The 23,620-nt window shown below is 38.6% G+C and overlaps 2 protein-coding genes across 3 annotated transcripts; both read right to left on the bottom strand.

Moving 5' to 3' along the window:
* Window positions 1-715: 715 nt before the first annotated feature.
* LOC121380172 lies at window positions 716-8,092 on the bottom strand. 2 transcript variants are annotated; one of them, XM_041508973.1, is made up of 4 exons: window positions 7,877-8,083; window positions 7,147-7,220; window positions 5,004-5,153; window positions 716-1,047 (listed from the first exon to the last, which is right to left on the bottom strand). In XM_041508973.1, the coding sequence occupies exons 1-4, from the start codon at window positions 8,004-8,006 to the stop codon at window positions 745-747; spliced, it is 657 nt and encodes a 218-aa protein (XP_041364907.1). In that variant the 5' UTR covers window positions 8,007-8,083; the 3' UTR covers window positions 716-744. The 2 variants fall into 2 exon arrangements, with proteins under 2 accessions (XP_041364907.1, XP_041364908.1); XM_041508974.1 differs by lacking the exon at window positions 5,004-5,153 and having other exon boundaries at window positions 7,877-8,092.
* A 4,781-nt stretch (window positions 8,093-12,873) lies between these two features.
* LOC121378856 (enoyl-CoA hydratase, mitochondrial-like) lies at window positions 12,874-23,459 on the bottom strand. Its single transcript, XM_041507198.1, has 8 exons — window positions 23,335-23,459; window positions 22,028-22,222; window positions 19,462-19,589; window positions 17,822-17,921; window positions 16,158-16,262; window positions 14,678-14,797; window positions 14,220-14,287; window positions 12,874-13,776 (listed from the first exon to the last, which is right to left on the bottom strand). The coding sequence occupies exons 1-8, from the start codon at window positions 23,447-23,449 to the stop codon at window positions 13,711-13,713; spliced, it is 897 nt and encodes a 298-aa protein (XP_041363132.1). The 5' UTR covers window positions 23,450-23,459; the 3' UTR covers window positions 12,874-13,710.
* Window positions 23,460-23,620: the final 161 nt, after the last annotated feature.

Here is a 23,620-nt window from a genome sequence, read left to right as displayed (position 1 = left end):
ATGTGCGATACAAAATAAATATATCACATGGTTTCAAAATGTCTTTATCACTATAGTAAGACTGAATAGGTATGTAATAAGATCTAAGTAGTGTCCAATTTCAATCCCCAAAACGGCTCCAATGTTGGAAAATATGCTGTGGTGTTTAAAAACTAGGGTCTGTCACTTTAAATTGTAAATTAGTCCAGAAAGGACATCTATAAATACTGTTTTCGTCCTCCACCTCCTCCCCGAGCACCACATGTGGCTACAGTACATTTGGTTAATAGTCCCCAACTGGTTCAACAGGAGGGGACTATAGGTTTCATCTCCATCCGTCCGTCTGTCTTGTTTTCTGGATGTTTTGTTTTACAGTGCCTCGCGGTATTGAGCTGAAATTTTATGTATAGTTTTATCATGTACTGTTGCAGATCAAGTTTGACTTTAATGGCAATTTTACCATTTTTGTTAAGAGTTATGGCCCTTCAATTTAGGAGATACAAAAATTTGTTGGGCCAATACTGTCTAACACTCTCATAAAGCTTGGTTATTAATTAAAGTAATGTTAGTTTAAAAACAACACATTTTCATTCTGATGTATATGTACTTGAAAATGTAATCTTTTTATTAATACATGTACTTTAAACCCACACCCACCCACAGATATTCAAACGGTAAAGACACGGGGGTGTGTGGGGAAATCCCAACAAATCTATAAAAGAAACAGACAAGTTTAGAACTTTGACCAGTTTACTGATGTCCGACCTAAAGAGTATTTGGATCTGGCAGCATATCGAAATACTCGGACTCTGACTTGGGTTTCCCGACCTCCTGTGAGGTTGGCGTGGTGTTTTTGCTTTCCTCCTTCTCCTCGGTGGCCTGGACCGTGGATGCTTCGCTGTCCGAGGTTCGCGCCTCAGTCTGTGGAGCTGTGGTGTCCACATCACTGCTGGCAGCGCGCTTCGACTTCCTGAAGGTGAGGTACTTCTCGATGGCCGAGTGGAATGGGCGGTATCGGATGCTGACCAGGACGGTGAACATTCCAACGAAAAGTGATGTCACGATATTCTAAAATTAAAAAAAAAGAAAGAAAATAATAGGTTATTATCACAGTGTGTTTCAGTATTGTTAATATCATATATTAGGAATAAAAATTGTATTCTGCAAGCATAATACATTATTTTTATTTCTAATATATGATACTGATGATCTTGAAACACACAAAGGTAATAATCTCATTATCATATAATCTCAAGCTTAGGTCTCACTACACAGATGTCATCTGCCATTGAAACCCATGTTAAACTGCCCAACTTCAAGCGAAGATTGCCCATAGAACAGGTTCTCGTTGGCACTAACAACATACACCATTGCGAACATACATTATATAAGCATTTATTTTCACTCCAAAATTGAGAACATTTCCGTCTCAGTTTTTTGCTATATGACCGCATCTGGCTGTAGTACCGGTCCGAAAAGGTGGTTCATTAACCGATTCACTCCGGCTGTCACTTGCGCTATATACCCATGTCCCAAAAGGTTGATGCACAATATTACAAAATAACATGGGCAAAATACAGCCAGAAGGCTTACCATTAAACATACATATTGTTTTAATTCTTCACCATTTCCTAGAAATGAATATACTAAAACGCAAAAGAAACGCAGGTTCTCATTAAATTGGATATAAAATATTAAAAAAACAAAACGAAATGAAGATTTCAACATTTAATTTGGAGCTACACCAATTCGGCACACATTGGTGTTGGAAATTTTTGATTGAATTCCTTTTTGGCTATTGTTTCATGTCATAAAGTAGGGTGGGGGTCCATGTTAAAAATGTGAAAGAGACGACCTGTAGCATTGTCAAAGTCAGTATCGCGTGTGACCACCCTGGGCATTCAAACAGGCAGTGCAACGTCTCCTCATTGAGTTGACAAGCCGTTGAAAGAATGCCTGAGGGAGTGAGTTCCATTCATGGACCAATGCTGCCTCCAGCGCCTGCATATTCTGAGGTTGTCCGCGAGCCTGAAGGCGACGTCCGATTTCATCCCAGACGTGTTCGATAGGCGCCATGTCCGGTGATAAGGCTGGCCACGGCAACGTTGGGATGTTGTGCTGAGCCAGCAACGCCTGTGTTGCCCTGGCAGTGTGCGGCCTGGCATTGTCTTGCTGCAGCAAGCGCACACGTGGGTGAGCGGCAAAGAAGGGAACGACGTGATTGTTGATGACGTCATTTTGGTACACGGCGGCATTAATGCGTTGTCTTAACACATGAAGTTGTGTTCTGTGGTTGAATGAGAACCCACCCCACACCATCACACTACCCCCGCCCCATCGGTCGGCCTGCAGAACGCAGCAGTCGGAGTAACGTTCATGTCGACGTCGCCATACTCGGATTCGGCCATCAGCGTTGGAAACATTGTAACGGCTCTCATCAGTAAACAGAACTTGTTGCCACTGGCCACGTCGCCATCTTTGATGTTGTTGCGCCCACTGTTGACGTTGTTGGCGGTGCCGAGGGGTCAATATTGGTCCCACATAAGGACGGCGGACACTGGACCACGTGGACCACGCACCTGGTGAGCGGTGTTAGCTGCTGGCAGCATCCGATTCCTAAGGTGGGTCACCCGGATGTACCGGTCTAGGGCTGCGGTTGTCACCATCGGGCGGCCGGTGCGTGGTCGATCGTTCACAGATCCAGTGATTTGGTGACGTTGAGAAAGGCGTGCGATTGTCGAAACATGACATCCCAATTGTCTGGCTACAGCAGTACGGGTCTGTCCGGCTTGCAACATCCCGATGGCCATCCCTCGCTGGAGTTGCGTCAGTCGCGGCATTTTTAAAATGTGATTCTGTTGTCTGTCACTACTCAAATTGAATTTATGCGATTAAATCCAGGTGTGTAGGCTTTATAAGCATTTCAATGAGTGTGTTTGCACTGGATTCATGATACGGATGATCCAGCACGTGCAAACAACGTGTTTTGAGAATTCGTGACGTCACACAGGTAATGAAATTGACACGCAGGTGGGACTGCGGTGTGGGTGTGTGCCATGTCCTTTAACACAGTTGAGGTTCAATTCCACCAAAGATACTGCTTTACAAAGTGCAATTCTTTCGCATTTTCAGGACCTGCGTTTCTTTTGCGTTTTAGTATATGTGAACCATAACACAATTAGGAACTATAGTGGACCGTCATGAATGAACTCTCACCTGGAAGTGATCTGTGTAGTGAGACCTTAATGAGCTTAGTTTTTGTAAACTATACAGCCATTACTCAATATTTAAATGACTATAAGAATATTTGATGCAGTGTCTTTTTGGAATGGAAATTACGTCGCACTTGAAAACTGGTGACAAAACATTCATTATTCGGTTGGTTTGGCAATGCATTGATGTTAAAATCTCCAGACGTTTAAATGTTTATACCACATCCAAAACATTTCCACATTGGTTGAAACATTGCCATAACATGATAACTAAAATTTCATCTTGATCATTCAAACATACTAAAATGTCAACTGTTGAAACATTTCATTTGTGAATGGGGGTAGGGTGTGTAAAATGTAAAGTGGGGGTGGAAGGTCATTTGAACCCCTTAATCCACAAGGTTATGTCCCTGACAAATGTTAAAGATGCACAAATTCTTTCAATGAGAGGAGGGTGGGCGAGTCGTGTGTTATTCTGAAAAAGGCCTTGTCACAAAAATATTAAATGTTGGTACAAATTTGGGGCTGGGGGGATGGGGTGTAGTATCGAACACTTTGACCCAAGTGCTTCAAGAATCTTTCATTAACAAAGTGGACTGGAACCTATCAACCAAAAAATGCTTGAATACAAATGTGACCAACAATTCGGAAATTGGCGTTAAATACATAGGCGTCGGTTCACGAATTATGAATTACATTCTTGTGAACTATCTGGCCCCATGCTTATAAACCTTAAAGTCTAGACTTTAATCAAATTCAGACTTTAACATCATGGCAACGCCATTCAAATAGCATTACGTTAAAGTCTAGACTAAGTTTTATAAGCACGGGCCCTGGAGTTTAAAAAAAAAAGGAGAAAAATGTTCTTTCAAATCCATATTTAGATCGCCATTTAACGGGGGAGGGATACATTGACCTCTCCAGCTTCAGAGTTTGGGGAGGGGGAATACTCCCTGCCCCCCAACCCCAACTCTGAAGCTGGAATGGGCCTATGAAATGTGATCTTAAAGGACATTCCTGAGTTTGCTGCATTGTAAGATGCTTCCAACTAATAAAATATTTCTACGATTAAACTTGCATATTAAATATATTTTCTTGTTTAGAATATCAGTGTCTGTATATTTAATGTTTTTCTGATCGTCTTATTATTTGTAAGAAGCTCAAACTAGATTTTGTCTTCAAATATTTTTGTACATACGAAAAAACTTATTTTAGGAAATAAAATTACATTTAACCTAGTACAAATATTAGAACGATCAGAAACACATTTAATATACAGCCACTAATATTTTATGCAGAAAAATATATTTGATATATAATTACAATCGTTAAAAAGTCTGTCAGTTGATTACATCTTAAAACTTGCAGCAAACTCAGGAATGACTGTGAAAATGCTTCTATTATAATGAACCGGCCTCGGTGGCGTCGTGGTTAGGCCATTGGTCTACAGGCTGGTAAGTACTGGGTTCGGATCCCAATCGAGGCATGGGATTTTTAATCCAGATACTGACTCCAAACCCTGAGTGAGTGCTCCGCAAGGCTCAATAGGTAGGTGTAAACCACTTGCACCGACCAGTGATCCATAACTGGTTCAACAAAGGCCATGGTTTGTGCTATCCTGCCTGTGGGAAGCGTAAATAAAAGATCCCTTGCTGCTAATCGGAAGAGTAACCCATGTAGTGGCGACAGCGGGTTTCCTCTCAAAATCTGTGTGGTCTGTAACCATATGTCTGACGCAATATAACCGTAAATAAAATGTGTTGAGTGCGTCGTTAAATAAAACATTTCTTTCTTTCTATTATAACGACGCACGTTTAAATCGATCAGCTGATGGCCTCCCTTGGGTAGCGTGCATTTAGCCATGATCAGGACGACCACGCCCACCAGCAGGGGTCCGAACATCATCATGAACGTGCGCAGCACATGCCACAACAGATCCACTTCCTGGGCCAACTCACCCACCTGAAACAACGATGATGATACATTTCACTTCAGATCAGTGATCCATGCAATACATACAATTATACATTTACATACTTTAGGGGTGGGAATTCTTGGATCCGCGGTTTTCCTCTCATGGAACATTGCGTTTCCTCGCATTGTAATTGTCTTTTCCTCCAAAATGTGTCCGATGGCACAGATTGTAACCTAGGATTTCAAGAATTTCCAGGACCTCTCAAGATTTTTTTTTTTTTACAGTTCACCAATTCCCACCCCTGATTCATTGTGCATGTGAAGGTGGAGGTTGGGAGGGGTTATAGGTATGAGACAACCCAACTCTTGCGTATATTTTGTAGTCTCGCGCAACTGGGCTTCTTTCTCTTTCATATTGTATCTCATTACAGCCAGTGCACCACGACTGGTATATCAAAGGCCATGGTATGTCCTATCCTGTCTGTGGGATAATGCATATATAAAAGATCACTTGCTACTAATGGAAAAAATGTAGCGGGTTTCCTCTCTAAGACTATAGGTAGCATTATACAGTTAGCTCCATTGTGTACCCGGGTGCGCAAAGAGTTTGCTTGTTGGTTTTTCACAGATCCATGTTTGAAGGCTAATTATTTGGAATAGGAAGAAAATTCTTAAGCTTAGTGATAGCCAAGGAGTTATTTTTTTTAAATGACTATTGGTTTGTCACCAGCAGTGCAAACGGTTTAGCTGTAATGAGGCTTGGTATTCATACACAGGGTTTTCCTTGTGACAAATTTAATAGCTAAACCTTTATTCAAATGAGGGTTTTTGTAAGGTTTGATGAGCAAAGTTTCCATAAATATATGTGTGATATCCGCCAATTCCAGCTCGAGTGTGAACATTGACAAAAATACACCCAAAATAATGCAGTTTGGACACATTATAATGAAAGTAACACAAATATTTAACTAAAAATATTTAAAATAAGTCCTCTTTATAATTATGACCCTTTTTGTAATTTCCTTGAAACTAAAAATAACTTTTTTTTTCTTTTTTTTTAAACCATAGGTGGACATTTAGAATGCCATGGGCTGGTATGCATAAATTTCAGCTGTAGATTTGACAAATAACTGGTCTGCTACCATATGTAGAAATTACCAAATGTTTAACATCCAATTATTAATAAATCAATGCTCGAGTAGTGTTTAACAAAACAAACTTTAACTTTCATATTCTTGATCTACATATAAATCTTGAGCATTGATTTTCAATTAAAAAAACAAAACAATTAATTAATATAAACAGGCTTTATTACTTTAGTGATGCCTGAATTTGATATTTTTTATTGTAGCTTTTATGCATACTGTATAAGCATTGTAGGCTATTAAGGAAAATCTTGTTTTATTTTTAAAACCGTTGTCATTGCCATCCTTTTTTTTTTTATGCAAAATATATTTTTACTGTAAAATAAACCTTGAAGTAGGGTACATACATTACATGTATTTTTAATGGTAATAAAGAGAAAATGAAATTATTTGTAAGAAATATTTTATCGGTCGTTTGCAAACAGTGAGAAAAAGTTTGTTTTGTTTAATGACACCACAAGAGCACCTTTATTTATTTATCATTGGCTATTGGATGTCAAGCATTTGGTAATGTTTACAGTTTTAGAGCGAAAACCCACTACATTTTTTTCCATTTGCCCACAGACAGGATAGCACATACCATGACCTTTGATATACCAGTTATGGTGCATGGGCTGGAACAAGAAAGAGCCCAGTTGGCCCACTGACTGGGATTGACCCCAGACTGACTGCACATCAGATGAGTGCTTTTCAATTGGGCTACATCCTGGGGTATTGCTGACTTCTGATAAGCTAATTTAATACATGCATTTCACATCGTTAGAAGGCCTATATCCCAAATTGTAGGTTAAAACTTGCAATGAGGTCTTTAAGAACTTTCTTTTGAAATAATTTGCTGACATTTTGTATTGGATCAAAATATATGTCCTTGAATGTTTAGGCTAAATGAGAAATACCTGGCGCTTGTATTCCCGGCTAACATCATTCAGCTGTTTGATAATATCTTCACCATGATCTATCATCAAAAATCCTGTGGGGAAAAATAATTGGAGTCTATTGTAATCCTGTAATTATTGGATAAGAATAAGAATAATTTATTTGCATAACACCCGAATGTGGGCAGAGCAAAAATAACAATATAATATACATTTATCTGCAGTAACAGTAACATAAATATACATTAATTACATGAACAAACATCTGAATCAACAAATACATAGTAATTTAAGCCTTATTACTAGTGATATTAATATTTAGGTAAAAGCAAATATTGTCAGAAGTGTAGAGCCATAAAAAAACCCCATCAACTATGGCGTTCGTGAATTATTTTTCACGAATCTAACGTGAATTATTTTTCACGAATCTAACATGTATCATTTTATCTTGAAGTGGACTAGCGTTAATAATTATATTAAGTTCATGTACTTGTATTTATTTATTTTATACTTATTTAATTTTTTGGTTTGATTATTTGTGTTTGTTTACTGTTTTTGCTGAGAGGATTTCTTTCTGTTTTTTCCTTTTTCCTTTTGCTTTTTGTTTCTCACGTTAAACTACAAACGAGAAATCCCAGAAAGTGGGGGGTATTGACAAAATTAAAATAAACTAGAAAATAAATATTAGAAATAAAATAGTGCGAAGGTTGGGTGTAAAGTAGTTAACACCAAATTCATGAACTGCACGTACTTTGGACATCATTTCCAGAATCGGACTGTGTTGCACGGGCTGAACCGGGTCCTGCTTTCTCTTCCGTTGAGTTTCCACTTTCATCACCTTCTGCCGCTACAACCTCATGTTTTTCTGAAATTTCTTGCATTATGACAACTCGGTACTAATCATTAGCTAAACCATATTTTTGTGATGCATAACAGTCCCAATAACGACCGTTAATTGTACGTCGTGACGTCATAATACTCTTCGTTACCTGTACGTCATTCAGCGAAAATCATTTTGCAATCGGGCACACAATTCTTACAAAATAAAAACATTCAAAACTCCTCTACCGAATCAACGAATTATTACAAGTTTATCAATGTCGAGGTTTATATTGATGCACTACAATTATAATATACTATATACTGGCGCGGATCTAGGATGAGGGCGCTGGGGCTGCCTCCCCGAAATTCGAAGTCCCCCATCCCCGAAAAATTCAGTGTTATCATTCAGTTCACTTTTTGTTTTCAGTGAGGAACGTAAAATCGTGGTCAGTTTAATGTTTCTGGGAAGGTTTGTATATATAGATAATACATGTTAGTCAATCTAATTAAAATTAGCTCCACAGGTTAATTACTATTAGTAGAGCTAATTTTAATCAGATTGGCATGCTAGTGTACTTTTGAATACTTTAATAGGGGCTCTTTTTACAGGCTACGTTGCGCATACCAACTGAATACAGGGCATAGCGTGATCTGGACCTGGGGGGGGGGGGGGGGGGGGGGTTCGAATATGAACCAAGTGGACCTTTTTCTGTTTTGTTTTTGCACCACCAGAAACTCCATATGTATAAACCTGTATGTTTTAGTTATGAAAGCGGACCATTTGCTTCAGGTTCGTCCAACCTCCCGAACCCCCCTAACCTACGCCCCTGGAATATATATTGTAGGTGTCCTCAGGCGCAGTGGACTGGATATGTTTGCATTGTTTGGGTATTCTGTAATATATATTGTTTGACAACAAATTGGGGAAGGATGGTGGTCTTGGACACTCGCCTGAATCCGCGCCAGCCCTTTTAAACGTTACATTGTCTCCCTAGAAAACAAATATGCATCCACCCCTGGTACAGAACATATATATCTAGAAGCGGTGTTGGTGATAATACATTCAAACCTGTAGGCCTACTGTTGGAAGGCCAATTAATCACTGGCGTAGGAAGTGGAAGGTGGGAGGGGCATATGCTCCCCAACTTTGTAGCAGCAGCGATGTTTTAAAAAAATATATTTATACATACATACCCTACATGTATTTGTGACCCCCCCCCCCCCCCCCACAGACACCTTTTGGCATCTTCCTACGCCCGTGTTAATAATATATTACTGGCTACTTTAAATCGTTGAAGACACAGGCCCTGTTCTGACGCCTGTAGGGCCTACAAGAAAGTTAGATGGAGTGTGGTCTCACACTGGGCTTTCCTCCCAAAATACAACCGCTGTGTAGATGGCCAGCCTCATTAGTCGAGGCTACATACAGGACCACATTGTAGGCCTATATAGCCACTAATGTGGTGAGTCACAAAGATGGCTGCTTCCATTGGGGTCGTATTTTTATACATCATATTTAACACGATGCGTGTATGATAGTCGACTGGACCTGAGCGCAAAAAGTGCAAGTTTAAACTAGAGGAGAACCGACCAAAACGATCGGAAATTGTTAAAAAGGCCTTGCATATTAAGTCTATGTTATAGATTTTAGAAAATACGTCCGAATGCGCTAGAGTATTAAAACTGTCAATTTTGACGACCACAGTACTGCGTCTAAAATGCAGTTTCTTAAAGTACATACACCGATCTGATGACGAAACCCGACGCCCCTATCCGAAACACAGTCAACCTGCTTCGGATAGGGGTGTCGGCTTTCTTTCAGTAGCGTTTGTGCTAGTTACCAAAAGGTAAGTTTATTGTTGTAAGTAAACTCGAAAAGGATCAAAGAAAAGGTATATGGTGTAATATCTATAACACTAGTCATAACAAATTACGGGGGACTATCGAATGTTTACCCCCCCCCCCCCCCCCCAAAAAAAAAAAAAAAATAATAATAATCAGGGGTTGTGATAGGTAATAAAAAGTAGGTATATACTTGAATAAAGCATTTCAGATTGCATGTTCATGAACCGTTTACTTGCATCTTGTATGGTAGCCGGTAGAAAGCGTATGGCAAATGCATTAAAAAACCAAGATTGTTCGACTTTTTAAAACTAGTTTTTTTCCGACTAAGCAGGGCACCTGCCTGAAAACAACATTGTGTGCGTGATTTTCCTTTTGTATGTCAACACTTTTGATATTTGATTAGGGTTGGGAGGGTATAAATTTCTTTGTAATCTGGTTTCGGATAACCATGCCACCAAAAATGTAAAGTGAGCATTCTGGACTGTGGTGGAGCCCTGCCATGTCTGAATGATGGCATATTAATAAAACCAGTAGTGAGATGCCTACAAGTGAGCCATTTCGCCACTGCAAGAACATTTCCATACCACTGGCACAGCGAATGGGCAACCCCTCTTGAACGCTTTGTCCATGTGTCCCGTAACTATTTGCGACTAGTATATAGGGACTAATTCAGTTTTGGCAACCGCTTGGTTGGCGAAAATGGACAATAGATTACACAGTGTGTACTTGTACTCTTGTCGTATTCTCGCATAAAAGAAAGAAAGAAATGTTTTATTTAACGACGCACTCAACACATTTTATTTACAATTATATAGCGTCAGACATGGTTAAAGACTACACACATTTTTGAGAGGAAACCCGCTGTCGCCACTACATGGGCTACTCTTTCCGATTAGCAGCAAGGGATCTTTTATTTGCGCTTCCCACAGGCAGGATAGCACAAACCATGGCCTTTGTTGAACCAGTTATGGATCACTGGTCGGTGCAAGTGGTTACACCTACCCATTGAACCTTACGGAGCACTCACTCAGGGTTTGGAGTCGGTATTTGGATTAAAAATCCCATGCCTCGACTGGGATCCGAAACCAGCCTGTAGAACGAGTCGTCGAATACTAGACTAACTTTAACCCTATCTAGTTAGTGGTCTACGCTTACCTTCAAATCGGTAATTTAACTTGTTTACTCCCTTCGCCCTTTATTCTGACAGACAAAATTGTCAATATTTTCAAAATCGTAACTACACGAGGCAGACTCAAAAGACAGTATAACTGCTCCCATAGGTCACAGCCATGTGTTTCATCACCAGGACTATTCAAGATTCCCACTTGCCAGGACTATTCAAGATTTCCACTTGCTAGGACTATTCAAGATTCCCACTTCGCTTGTAGGACTGCCACTTGCCAGGACTAATCAAGATTACCACTTCGCCTGTAGGACTGCCACTTGCCAGGACTAATCAAGATTCCCACTTCGCCTGTAGGACTGCCACTCCCAAGACTATTCACGATTCTCACTTCGCCTATAGGACTGCCACTCCCAAGACTATTCACGATTCTCACTTCACCTGTAGGACTGCCACTCCCAAGATTATTCAAGATTCCCACTTCGCTGTAGGACTGCCATTCCCAAGACTATTCACGATTCCCACTTCGCCTGTAGGACTGCCACTCCCAAGACTATTCACGATTCCCACTTCGCCTGTAGGACTGCCACTCCCAAACACTATTCATGATTCCCACTTCGCCTATAGGACTGCCATTCCCAAGATTATTCACGATTCCCACTTCGCCTATAGGACTGCCACTCCCAAGACTATTCACGATTCCCACTTCGCCTGTAGGACTGCCATTTCCAAGACTATTCACGATTCCCACTTCGCCTGTAGGACTGCCATTCCCAAGATTATTCACGATTCCCACTTCGCCTATAGGACTGCCACTCCCAAGACTATTCACGATTCCCACTTCGCCTGTAGGACTGCCATTTCCAGGACTATTCACGATTCCCACTTTGCCTGTAGGACTGCCACTCCCAAGATTATTCACGATTCCCACTTCGCCTATAGGACTGCCATTCCCAAACACTATTCACGATTCCCACTTTGTCTGTAGAGCTGCCACTCCCAAGACTTCACGATTCTCACTTCGCTGTAGGACTGCCACTCCCAAAACTATTCACGATTCCCACTTCGCTGTAGGACTGCCACTCCCAAGACTATTCACGATTCTCACTTCGCTGTAGGACTGCCATTCCCAAGACTATTCACGATTCCCACTTCGCCTGTAGGACTGCCATTCCCAAGACTATTCACGATTCCCACTTCGCTGTAGGACTGCCATTCCCAAGACTATTCACGATTCCCACTTCGCTGTAGGACTGCCATTCCCAAGACTATTCACGATTCCCACTTCGCCTGTAGGACTGCCATTCCCAAGACTATTTAAGATTCCCACTTCGCCTGTAGGACTGCCATTCCCAAGATTGGTTACAGTGGCTAGACGAATCTAAACCTGCACAGGTATTTTCACAATAAGACACTGAAAGAACAGAGACAATTGAACATTCAGGTGATTTTGTGTAGACATTTCAACATTAATCTTTCAACAGTTTTCCTCAATAACACACGAATGTGGCATTCTATATTTAGAAAAAACAACTGTTATAACTTGCTGCATTTACCTTTATGAATAAATGTAATATTGTTTTGAGCATTAAATCATAACAAAAATGCCCTGCTATTCTGATTTCATGACCCCTCTCTTAATTACCAGTCTTGCAAAATGACACAAAAGCCAATTTAAAATAGTGTAGAATGAGCATTTACTACTAAACAATATTCAATCAAACCCTTGGAACAAACTCTCTTGATCATGAAGTGGCTTACATGTGATGGACACATCATCATCAGATCACTTGCATTTTTGTCACTGGTCATAATAAAGAAAATTAAATATTGAAAAGACTATTTGTTAATGATTGTGGATTTAGAAATGTAACCTCATCTGTTTCACCCCACCCTGATCTCTGCTGGTTGTAACACTGGTTACAAAGCAACCACACAAAACCCTCTCCACAAAGATAGACACGTATATACATTTATTTGATACTCTGGCATTAACTGATGCACTCTTGTATAAATATTTAGCAGTCACTTGAAAAGCTAACATTTCATCTATTTTTATAACACACTCAATCATCTTAAAATAATGCTGTCACTAAATACAATGTTCTAAGCACATTCAGCATTCATAGCAGCCATTTCTTGTTTGTCGTATAACTTCCAACAGTTCAAGGATAACACAATTTGCAGTAGAATGTATTGCTCGTCACATTTTGTAATAAATATAAGCAGGACATCATTGATCTTCCTTGGTTCATATATTGAAGTTGTAGACTGAGATAGCACTTAGTTTGCAAGAACAAAAATTGACCACAGAAATGGTACATGGACCAAAATGCTAAAAAAAATGGACACCATCATACACGCAAGTGATTTATTACGCATGTCTTTAAATACGATGCTTGGCTAAGTAGCTTTAATAGTCCGAAAGAATCTAAGATAAATTCAAAACCAAATGTATAGATCCAGATAGCAAAAAAACAAAGAAGAAGCAAGACTTACACAATGTTTTTTAGACTATATAAACATTTATACCGTGAAAACTCATCTTAAATTGACAACTGCCACAAGTTGCTAGCAACTTTGCCACCAGAAGCAGCAACACAAGGTCTGTGAGAATTCTTGAGAAATAATCTATCGCTATTACACACATCACAATCACTCTAAAACATCTTTACATCAATGTCAAGGTTTCTTGTTACTTGAGAAATAATCTGTCACTATAACACACATAACAATCACTCCAGTACATCTTTACATCAATGTCGAGGTTTGTTGTTATATGAGAATGTCATGTGTTATTCATCTTTAAAATTTGGCGGACGTTTTTCTATAAATGCGGACATGCCCTCTTTACGATCCTCCTGAAAATAAAATAGGATAACAATTAATTTTAAATAACAGCATTTATTCAATTAAGGTTCAAGCACGCTGTCCTGTGCACATACCTGAGATATCTGAACTGTGTGTCCAGGACAGAATGTTAGTGAGAGAAGAATAATGTCATTGCACCCGTCCACTCATCTGTTAAAGTCATTCTGAATGGGCTGCGAACCCAGTACCTACCAGCTTTAGTTATGTCTGATGGTGTAACCACTACACCACTGTGGCTAGTAATAAGAACATTAAATCTCTTTCAAGTTACAATGCAGGTATTTGATACACTTTAAGATGGATGTGCATATGGTAGTTAAAAGCAGATTACTGATTAATCTTCACTTTACAAACTTCAGAAAGACACCTTGCCTCACAAAAGAACCAACCCAAGGAATCTTAATGTGGTTATGTAAAAACAACTCTAACTTACAGTTGCAAACGAACTATGAAATATTCTTTTCTCAAAGTGCAGTCCTTCTCTCAAAGTCATCTCATTTGCTGAAAAGAAGGAAAAACAACAAAAAACTTTTAAATAAAGCATTAAATCAGTGAAAAACTTTGTGTTTATTTTCTAATCATCGGCTATTGCATATCAAACTTTTGGTAACTTTTAACTCTTGTCTTCTGAGCAAACCTGCTACATTTTCCCATTAGTAACAAGGGATCTTTTATAAACACCTTCCAATAGACAGCACATACCATGATCTTTGATATACCAGTCGTGGAGAACTAGTTGGGGTAAAAAGATATATCCGAGAATGGATCCACCGAGAAGGTTCAACCGTACAACCAAGCACCTCGGGTGAGCACTTTGCCAACTGAGCTATATCCCACCCCTCCACCAGTTAATACAAGATTAATCGGGACCTAAATTGTCTGACTGTTTACCTGCATTGACAGCTTCTTTACACATGGACACGACTAGCTTAGAGTAACTGGCGATCTTCTCTGCCGTCTTCACCGCCTCGTCCACCAGACTGGCAGGCTCAAACACTTTGCTCACCAGACCTGCAAATCATCAATTAATAGAAGGCTTTGATCACCGTTTCTTTTCATTAATACTTAACCTGACCTCTCACTTACTGCATGTATCCCTATTCCTAATCTCTCACTGCATTTATCCCTATTCCTAACCTATCACTTACTGCATTTATTCCTATTCCTAACCTATCACTTACTGCATTTATCCCTATTCCTAATCTCTCACTGCATTTATCCCTATTCCTAACCTATCACTTACTGCATTTATCCCTATTCCTAACCTCTCACTTCATTTATTCCTAACCTCTCACTTCAGTTATTCCTATTCCTAACCTCTCACTGCATTTATCCCTATTCCTAACCTATCACTTACTGCATTTATCCCTATTCCTAACCTCTCACTACATTTATCCCTAATCCTAACCTCTCACTGCATGCATCCCTATTCCTAACCTATCACTTACTGCATTTATTCCTATTCCTAACCTCTCACTGCATGCATCCCTAATCCTAACCTCTCACTGCATGCATCCCTATTCCTAACCTATCACTTACTGCATTTATCCCTATTCCTAACCTCTCACTACATTTATCCCTATTCCTAACCTCTCACTACATTTATCCCTAATCCTAACCTCTCACTGCATGCATCCCTATTCCTAACCTATCACTTACTGCATTTATCCCTATTCTTAACCTATCACTCACTGCATTTATCCCTATTTCTAACCTCTCACTGCATTTATCCCTAACCTCTCACTGCATTTATCCCTATTTCTAACCTCTCACTTACTCCATTTATCCCTATTCCTAACCTCTCATTGCATTTATCCCTATTCCTAACCTCACTGCATTTATCCCTATTCCTAACCTCTCACTGCATTTATGCCTAATCCTAACCTCTCACTGCATTTATCCCTAACCTCTCACTTACTACATTTATCCCTATTCCTAACCTTTCACTGCATTTATCCCTATTCCTAACCTTTCACTGCATTTATCCCAATTCCTAACCTCTCACTACATTTATCCCTATTCCTAACCTCTTACTTACTGCACTTAGCATATTTTGCCCGAATATCTGTATTTTTGTCCGAATTTGAGGTTTTGCTCCAGCACAAGGGGGCAGTTGCCCCCTCCGCCCCCGTCTCGTATGCTTATGGTGAGAGATCTGATTAGTATGGAAAGAAAATATTTGGAGTGCATAATACATTGTAATGTAAAATGTAAATACAAATGAGCAAATTAACATGAAATGAAACCAAACACTTGGATGGAATATAACCAATTTTATATCTTCATCTGTGATGGAGTATATACATGTGTGTGTGTGTGTGTGCGCGCACGTGTATGTATGTATGTATGTTTTTTTATTATAAATACAAACCTGCTTTTTCAGCCTCCTGGGCTGTTATCATGTTTCCAGTTAACACCATCTCCATTGCTTTTGACTTTCCAATGGATCGAATGAGTCGTTGAGTTCCCCCAGCACCTGACAAATACAACAAAATATATCATACAGTTCACATTTATCACAGGTACATGTACTACAAAGTATTTTAAAAAGCATTTGAAAAAACTCATTATTAGTATCTGAAAATAATTAACTAGAAAAAGTCCAAGTTGTTAAAACAATTGTTCTTCGTATCAACTGACCGGCCTCGGTGGCGTCGTGGTTAGGCTGGTAGGTAATGGGTTCGGATCCCAGTCGAGGCATGGGATTTTTAATCCAGATACCGACTCCAAACCCTGAGTGAGTGCTACGCAAGGCTCAATGGGTAGGTGTAAACCACTTGTACTGACCAGTGATCCATAACTGGTTCAACAAAGGCCATGGTTTGTGCTATCCTGCCTGTGGGAAGCGCAAATAAAAGATCCCTTGCTGCTATTCGGAAAGAGTAGCCCATGTAGTGGCGACAGCAGGTTTCCTCTCAAAATCTGTGTGGTCCTTAACCATATGTCTGACGCCATATAACCCTAAATAAAATGTGTTGAGTGTGTCGTTAAATAAAACTTTTTTCTCTCTTTTTTTCGTATCAACTAACCTTAGTACACTGACAAATTAATAATCAAACAAATACGTAACCACAATACACTTTATGAAATAGTGAAAATAAATGTCTTCAAGGCTGACAATGTAAACTCTGATTACCGATTTAATATTCAGTTAACTAATGGCCTACTTCTGTGACATATTGCACGACACTGTGATACAAACAATCTTAACTTTGTCTCTGTTCAAAGGGGCTTTTTTGTGGTTATATTTTGTACTTACATTTTATGGGTTAGATTATCAATTTCCGTACATTTGAAATGTTTTAAGTCATCCTGGTGTTTTTAATATCAGAAAATGCATTTGTCATATTTTTAAAAACGCACGTGTGTCGGAGAATTATCAGCTATGGAGTAGAGTTTTAGTCTATTTTTAGAGGGCATTTCACCATTTCAAAGTCACAGATTCATGTTTCATTCACTTGTAACTTTATCCAAATGTGTTACAGGTTTGTAGATTAACTAAACTTAGTGTTAATTTACACGGGTTCAAACATACGAGGGTGGCCTTTATTCCTATAATGAATGGGGACAAAAACCTAGAATTTGTTTCATGTGCTGTTCTAAATTACCTCAGTAATGTTTTTTCTTTCAATCCCAATGTAACCCAGTTGTGGAATAAGAACATTCTCCATTAAATCAGACTAATGAAAAGTAAAATGATATCACACAGGCAGAACTGTATGTGCAAAAATAAGCATTCTCCATATATTGCTGAAACAATACGTCTCCTACTGGGCAAACTAATCTCCTACATTCAAGGGTCATAACTCTGTTACAAATATTCAAATCCCCATGAAAGTTTAAAAAAAACTTGATTTGCAACTCTACACGATAAAAATATACATAAATTTTCAGCTCATTATTTTGAGGCACTACGAAAACAAAGTCCAGAAAACCATATTTGGAAATGACTGACAGACTGACAGATCAACAGACACAAAACCTATAGTCTCCTCTGATTGGACTGGAAAGGGACTAGTAACAAGTGAATCTAACCTGGAATGGTTCCCAGCTGTATTTCTGGTTGTCCGAATTTGGCCTTTTCTCCAGCATATATAATATCACACATCATAGCGAGTTCACACCCTCCACCTAACTGAAACGAAAATGCACAATTTTTCATTCATAATTATTGTTTAACTTATGGTCCAACAAACAATCACCCCTATAAACCACTATTTTAAATATTCAGTGTTCACAGTGATTGTGTAGAAATAATCTGGTATATTTATGAAAAATCACAACAAAAACAAAATGTTAAAAAGCTTTGAGCAATAAGTATAATACTGTGTGCCATGATTGATGATTACCAAATAATCAAATAGTTATTTTTAATTTCAATTTGCATCAATTTTTAACATACCAAACACAAATTCAATAATATAATTTTTGTGTGACTACCTTTGTAGAAGCCTAGCAATACAAACACCTGGTACATGCTGGTGATTTCTTTTTAAGAAGTGCACACTTCAAGTTTTTACATTTCTAATGGAATATTTTTGAAAGAAATAAGAACGCACACAATATCCATTTACAGCAGCAATTGCCGGTTTTCTACAGTGTGATATACTATCCAAACCACACGGGAAATTAGTTTGAAAAACGTCATGAAAACATCGTGGATGCATTTCTTTAATGTCATCTCCCACTGGAATAAAATACTGGGTATTAGTTAAAACTTAAAACACTAGGTCTCCGTCTACCTCGAGTCTACAGAGCAAACGTAATCCATTAATAAACTTGCATGCCAATATCTTCAAAAAAACAAGAAGAAAAAAAAAAGAGGCAAAACTTCAGGACAAATGACCACTGCATTCATTAAACATAAATTAATTCCTTCATTGTGGCGACACAAAAATTCCAGCATATCCTTAATTAGGTCATAAATAAATCAATTCATTTTAACAACATAACTGTAATAAAGAATTCTGTAAACTTAAATGTTTTAATATATCATCTACCATAATCTGGTCTGGGGTCTAAAAATTAAGTAATAAAAATAATTTTAATAAAAATTAAATAATTTATTAAAAAGAACTGATTGAAACTAGATTTTTTATTAATATAGGACTTGGTGTACGAGAAATGGTGCTAAACAGGGATAAGGTAATTTAGACCTAAAAGCAAAGCTTAATGCCATTTCTGCGGCTGGAAAAGTAAAATCGGTTTCTGTCATACAACACAGGGAACAGCTCAAGTGTCCCACGTTTGTTTCCAACCCTGCAGAAGGGAGATGGGGTTTGTTTGGTTTATGAAATGCTGACCTGGGGCCTTGGGAAATCTTTTCCATGGGATGAAGTTTCTACCACCTCAGGCAAAACTTTTAATATCCCATACACTTGCATATAACTAATTCTTCTAATCTCACCTCTAAACTTTGTGAGGTCTTCAAGCCCTGCTTTAGTACTTGAACATTATAAAAGTTGAGACAAATTGACAACTTGTCCTTGAACGTCAGATATACACTAATCTCCACGAATGGAGAGAATGCTAAGTATTAAATGTGGGCGTCAGTCAGTGACCATCGTATAGCTACATACAGCATATCCATTGACATATACACTAATCTCCACGAATGGAGAGAATGTTAAGTATTAAATGTGACATCAGTCAATGACCATCGTATAGCTACATACAGCATATCCATTGACGGCGGCTATAACAGGTTTCTTGGCATAGGCCACGACGGACAGAGCAGAAGGGAAATCAGTGATAAGAAGATCTCTGAATGATTTGTGTCTCATTTCTTCAATGTCAGCACCAACTGAAATGACACGAACAGTGGACACCTTCAGTGCAGTGCAATACAGGTCATGTGAATACCACTATTCAGAGATGGAAGTTGGTTTTGAAAAGGAAAAAAAACCTGGACAATAAAATAAAAATCAACATTGGTGTTCTGGTATAAAGACTGGCCAAATCGTGAGGCCTGCACATGTCGTAAGTTTTGGATGGAGAATTTTGAGAATTTTGGACAAACATCGGAAAAAATTAAAAATACTGAATAGACGAAAAATCTGGAAACCTATCATCTTTGATTATTAGTAAAGTGATTGCACCAAAAAGATTACTTTCTGTTCCCTGCGGCCGTTTGTAAAAGGGCATCATGGCTCTGCAAGCTGATTAATGGATTACGTTTGAACACGACACTGTTCACATGTATTACATACAGCGAAACCATTGACAGCAGCAATAACAGGCTTTCTGCAGTCTGCCAGCCTTGTCCAGTGATTTAGAAAGTTTCCCCCAAAAACCCGAGCGAAAGTCTGGTTCTGCATCTCTTTAATATCTGCCCCAGCTGGAAGAACAAGGAAAACCTGAGTAAACCGAAACCTTACATTAATTTTCATTTGTAAAAATAATACATTAAATGAAACAGAAATAAGTTTATCTAGGTATATTTTGTTTAACGACACCACTAGAGCACATTGATTTATTAATCATCAGCTATTGGATATCAAATATTTGGTCATTTTGATATATAGTATTAGAAAACCTGTTACATTTTTCCATTAGTAGCAAGAGATCTTTTATATGCACCATTCCAGACAGGATAGCACATACCACAGCCTTTGATATACCAGTAATGGTACACTGGCTGGAACGAGAAATAGCCCAGTGGGTCCACCAACGGGGATCGATCCCAGACTGACTGCATATCAGGTGAGCGCTTTACCACTGGACTACATGCCACCCCTATTATAAGAATTCTAACCCCTCATTTTCACTTTACATAAAAATGTTTTATCAACAAAATTCTGTGGATACACAGTGCTCACCATGTACACTGCCAAAGAAACACATTGCTAATTTTAGTTGCTTCAATATAAATTTAGTCTTTGCTAATAAAATACTCCTTAAATTAACCACATTTTAATCGTTTTCAAGAAAATACTATACTATAGCTGAAAACTGGCTTAACAGAAAATATCAATTAGTTGTAAAAAATAAAATAAATTAAATCATCAACTGTTAATCAGTTCCTGGTATAATGTGACAGAATAAAGATCAATACCAGTTTGAATTGGACTTTGGACCCAATGGCTAACTGAAGAATTGTTGTCATTTCAGATACTTACTAATTACCAGAAACAGATGTAATAATTAAAAAAACAATTTGCCAATATCAACTGAATAACGTTCTGGCTCAACAAACTCATTTCATAAATGATAGTGGCTTTTATTCATACTGAGAACATAGACTAGTCGTCTGCTTGGCCATGCCATATCCCTAGGATACACTTCCAGGCATTGTTATAATAGCACTTCCGGTAACAGTAACTAAATGATAACAGTTTCTATATCACTATTGGTATTAATGCTATATACATTACAAACTGTTTAGACAAGTATATCTTTACGGGACTATCCTGAGTTTGCAGCCATTGTAAGATGTTTGCGATAACAGAGCCTTGTTGGCAACTACAATTTCATACTAAATATATTTTCTTGTTTAGAATGAAGGAAATGTTTTATTTTCAGTTATATGGTGTCAGACGTATGGTTAAGGACCACACAGATATTGAGAGAGGAAACCTGCTGTTGCCACTTCTTGGGCTACTCTTTTCGATTAGCAGCAAGGGATCTTTTATATGTGCCATCCCACAGACAGGGTAGTACATACAATGGCCTTTATTACACCAGTTGTGGAGCACTGGCTGGAACGAGAAATAGCCCAATGGATTGATCGCGCACCAGTAGAGTGCTATATCACTGAGCTATGTCCCACTCCTTTTCTTGTTTAGAATACCAGTATCTGTATATCGAATGTGTTTGCGGTCGTATACTAAGATCTGTAGCACTAGCATTCAGTTTTTACTTTAATTTGTTATATATATTTTTTGGTACATACAAAATTATTGGGAGGTAAAATCCAGTTTGGGCTACTACAAGCAACCTTTTAAATACAGACACTTATATTTTAAACAAGAAAATGTATTTAATTTGTATGTTACGTCATTGAAAAGGCTCTATTGGTAGGAAACATTTTACAATGGTTGTAAACTCAGGACTGTCCCTAACACAGCTTGCCTCTTATAAAACTTATTTTGTGGGAACCATTTTGTCCAATATCACGTTGCTACACCACCTGCCCTCAACTAGCCCTGACTCAGCCATTACTTCACTGAGCATTAACAGAAATACAGCTCCATTTTTAATAGAATATCCATCACTAACATTATGTATAGATAATAAACTGACCTGCGAATGCTTTCTCAGTGCCGGTGAGCACAATACAGCCAATGGTTTTATCTTTCTCAAACTCATCGAGAGCTCTCGTCACTTCCACCATCAATGCATCGCACAGAGCATTCAAGGCCTTTGGTCGGTTCAGCTGAATATACCCGACGTTCTTCTTCTCGCCTTTTGTATCAACAATAAGGTATTCATATCCTCCTGTAAGTTAGTACAAACATCCATTTAACAAATATTTTACATCCAACAGCTGATGATTAATTTATCAATGTGCTCTAGTGATGCTGTTAAACAAAACAAACTTACTTCTACCTAGCTCGAGTCACCTCCAGCCCTCCCCTTTATCGATACTGATATGTTTGGGAAGGCTAGAGGAAACTTTGTGTACATAATGCTAAAGCAATCCTCGACAACTAAATCTGATGCCACAGAGCTTAAGTTTGATTATTCTCGAGTCCAGTCATGACATTAAACTTACATGTTGTCAACAGTACCAACGCTACATGAAGATACACACTTTGCTATACATCATCACAAGAAAGTAGTGCAGGTTATAGGGGCGTCAGGTTTTAACATGTAGTGTTGGTTGTTTCCTCTTGCCTTCCCCTAAATATCATTATCAATAAGGGGAGGGCTAACTTTTACCATACATATTAATATGTACACTAGTACTACACAACTGCTGAACATCCCCATTAATTTATGTAACTTGGCCCCATTCTGCAAAAGCACAGGTACAAGTAGAGTTTTTCTAACTGATATACTGTAATGTATCTCAGTTAAACTTACGGTATAATATCCGCCCGGTCCCCTCCATTATTATTTTTAGTTAGGGTTGAGGGTTAGGGTTAGGGTTATGGCTGGGGTTAGGACTAGGGTTGGGGTTGGGGTTGGGGTTGGGGTTGGGGTTGGGGTTGGGGTTGGGGTTGGGGTTGGGGTTGGGGTTAGGGTTAGGGTTAGGGTTAGGGTTAGGGGAAGGGGGGACCGGGCGGATATTTTTCCAAACTTACAGAGAGTTTGCTCAAAGTCAGATAAGTTGCTGGATTGATCGCCCGGAAAAATATCTGCCCAGTCCCTCCTTCCCTAAGCCTAACCCTAATATAATAAAGGGGGGACCAGGCGGATATTATACCGTGTGTGTCCCCAAAACAACGTGTTGGCAAAAATAAATTGGAGCACAAAAATAAATTAACTGTACATCAAATAGAAAATACAATATATGCCCAGATAAAATGGACCTCCCCCAGCTGAAACAGCATTGCTACAGTTCCTAAGCATATGACATGCAAAATAAATAGAAACAATGCACACACCACTAGACATAAGTCGCGTCTGTACAACAGACATTGACATTAAGCATGTTCTTGTTTGCTGTGTAAGAAGTTTTGTGCAAAAACTTCGAAACATTCTACTGCTGGTAGCTGCCATGTTTGTTTCTTCAAAATAACCTCAAACTCCGCATGTCACTTTTATATGGTTTTAAAGCAATTGTGATTAAAAATAAAGTATTCAACAATTTAAAGTACTAAAATAATAGTTAAATATTCCTTATGGATTTTAATTATTTATTTTTGCAAAAGCAAGATCATTATAACCTAT

Source organism: Gigantopelta aegis, chromosome 8, assembly GCF_016097555.1.
Source record: "Gigantopelta aegis isolate Gae_Host chromosome 8, Gae_host_genome, whole genome shotgun sequence".
In the NCBI taxonomy this organism is placed as follows: Eukaryota; Metazoa; Mollusca; class Gastropoda; order Neomphalida; family Peltospiridae; genus Gigantopelta; species Gigantopelta aegis.
Note: the sequence above shows the minus strand (reverse complement) of the source record. Positions and strands in the feature narration are given on the sequence as shown.

What these genes read in the sequence shown, in the direction of transcription:
- LOC121380172 (XM_041508973.1), bottom strand. Translation starts at nt 8,006, where the DNA reads ATGCAAGAAATTTCAGAAAAACATGAGGTTGTAGCGGCAGAAGGTGAT. An exon ending in TTCTGGAAATGATGTCCAAA is followed by an intron (nt 7,221 to 7,876) that starts GTACGTGCAGTT and finishes TTTTCCCCACAG; the next exon opens with GATTTTTGATGATAGATCAT. An exon ending in GCCGGGAATACAAGCGCCAG is followed by an intron (nt 5,154 to 7,146) that starts GTATTTCTCATT and finishes TCGTTGTTTCAG; the next exon opens with GTGGGTGAGTTGGCCCAGGA.
- LOC121378856 (XM_041507198.1), bottom strand. Translation starts at nt 23,449, where the DNA reads ATGGCAGCTACCAGCAGTAGAATGTTTCGAAGTTTTTGCACAAAACTT. An exon ending in CCGCCGTCAATGGATATGCT is followed by an intron (nt 17,922 to 19,461) that starts GTATGTAGCTAT and finishes TTTTCGTTTCAG; the next exon opens with TTAGGTGGAGGGTGTGAACT. An exon ending in ACAGCTGGGAACCATTCCAG is followed by an intron (nt 16,263 to 17,821) that starts GTTAGATTCACT and finishes TGTATTTGTCAG; the next exon opens with GTGCTGGGGGAACTCAACGA.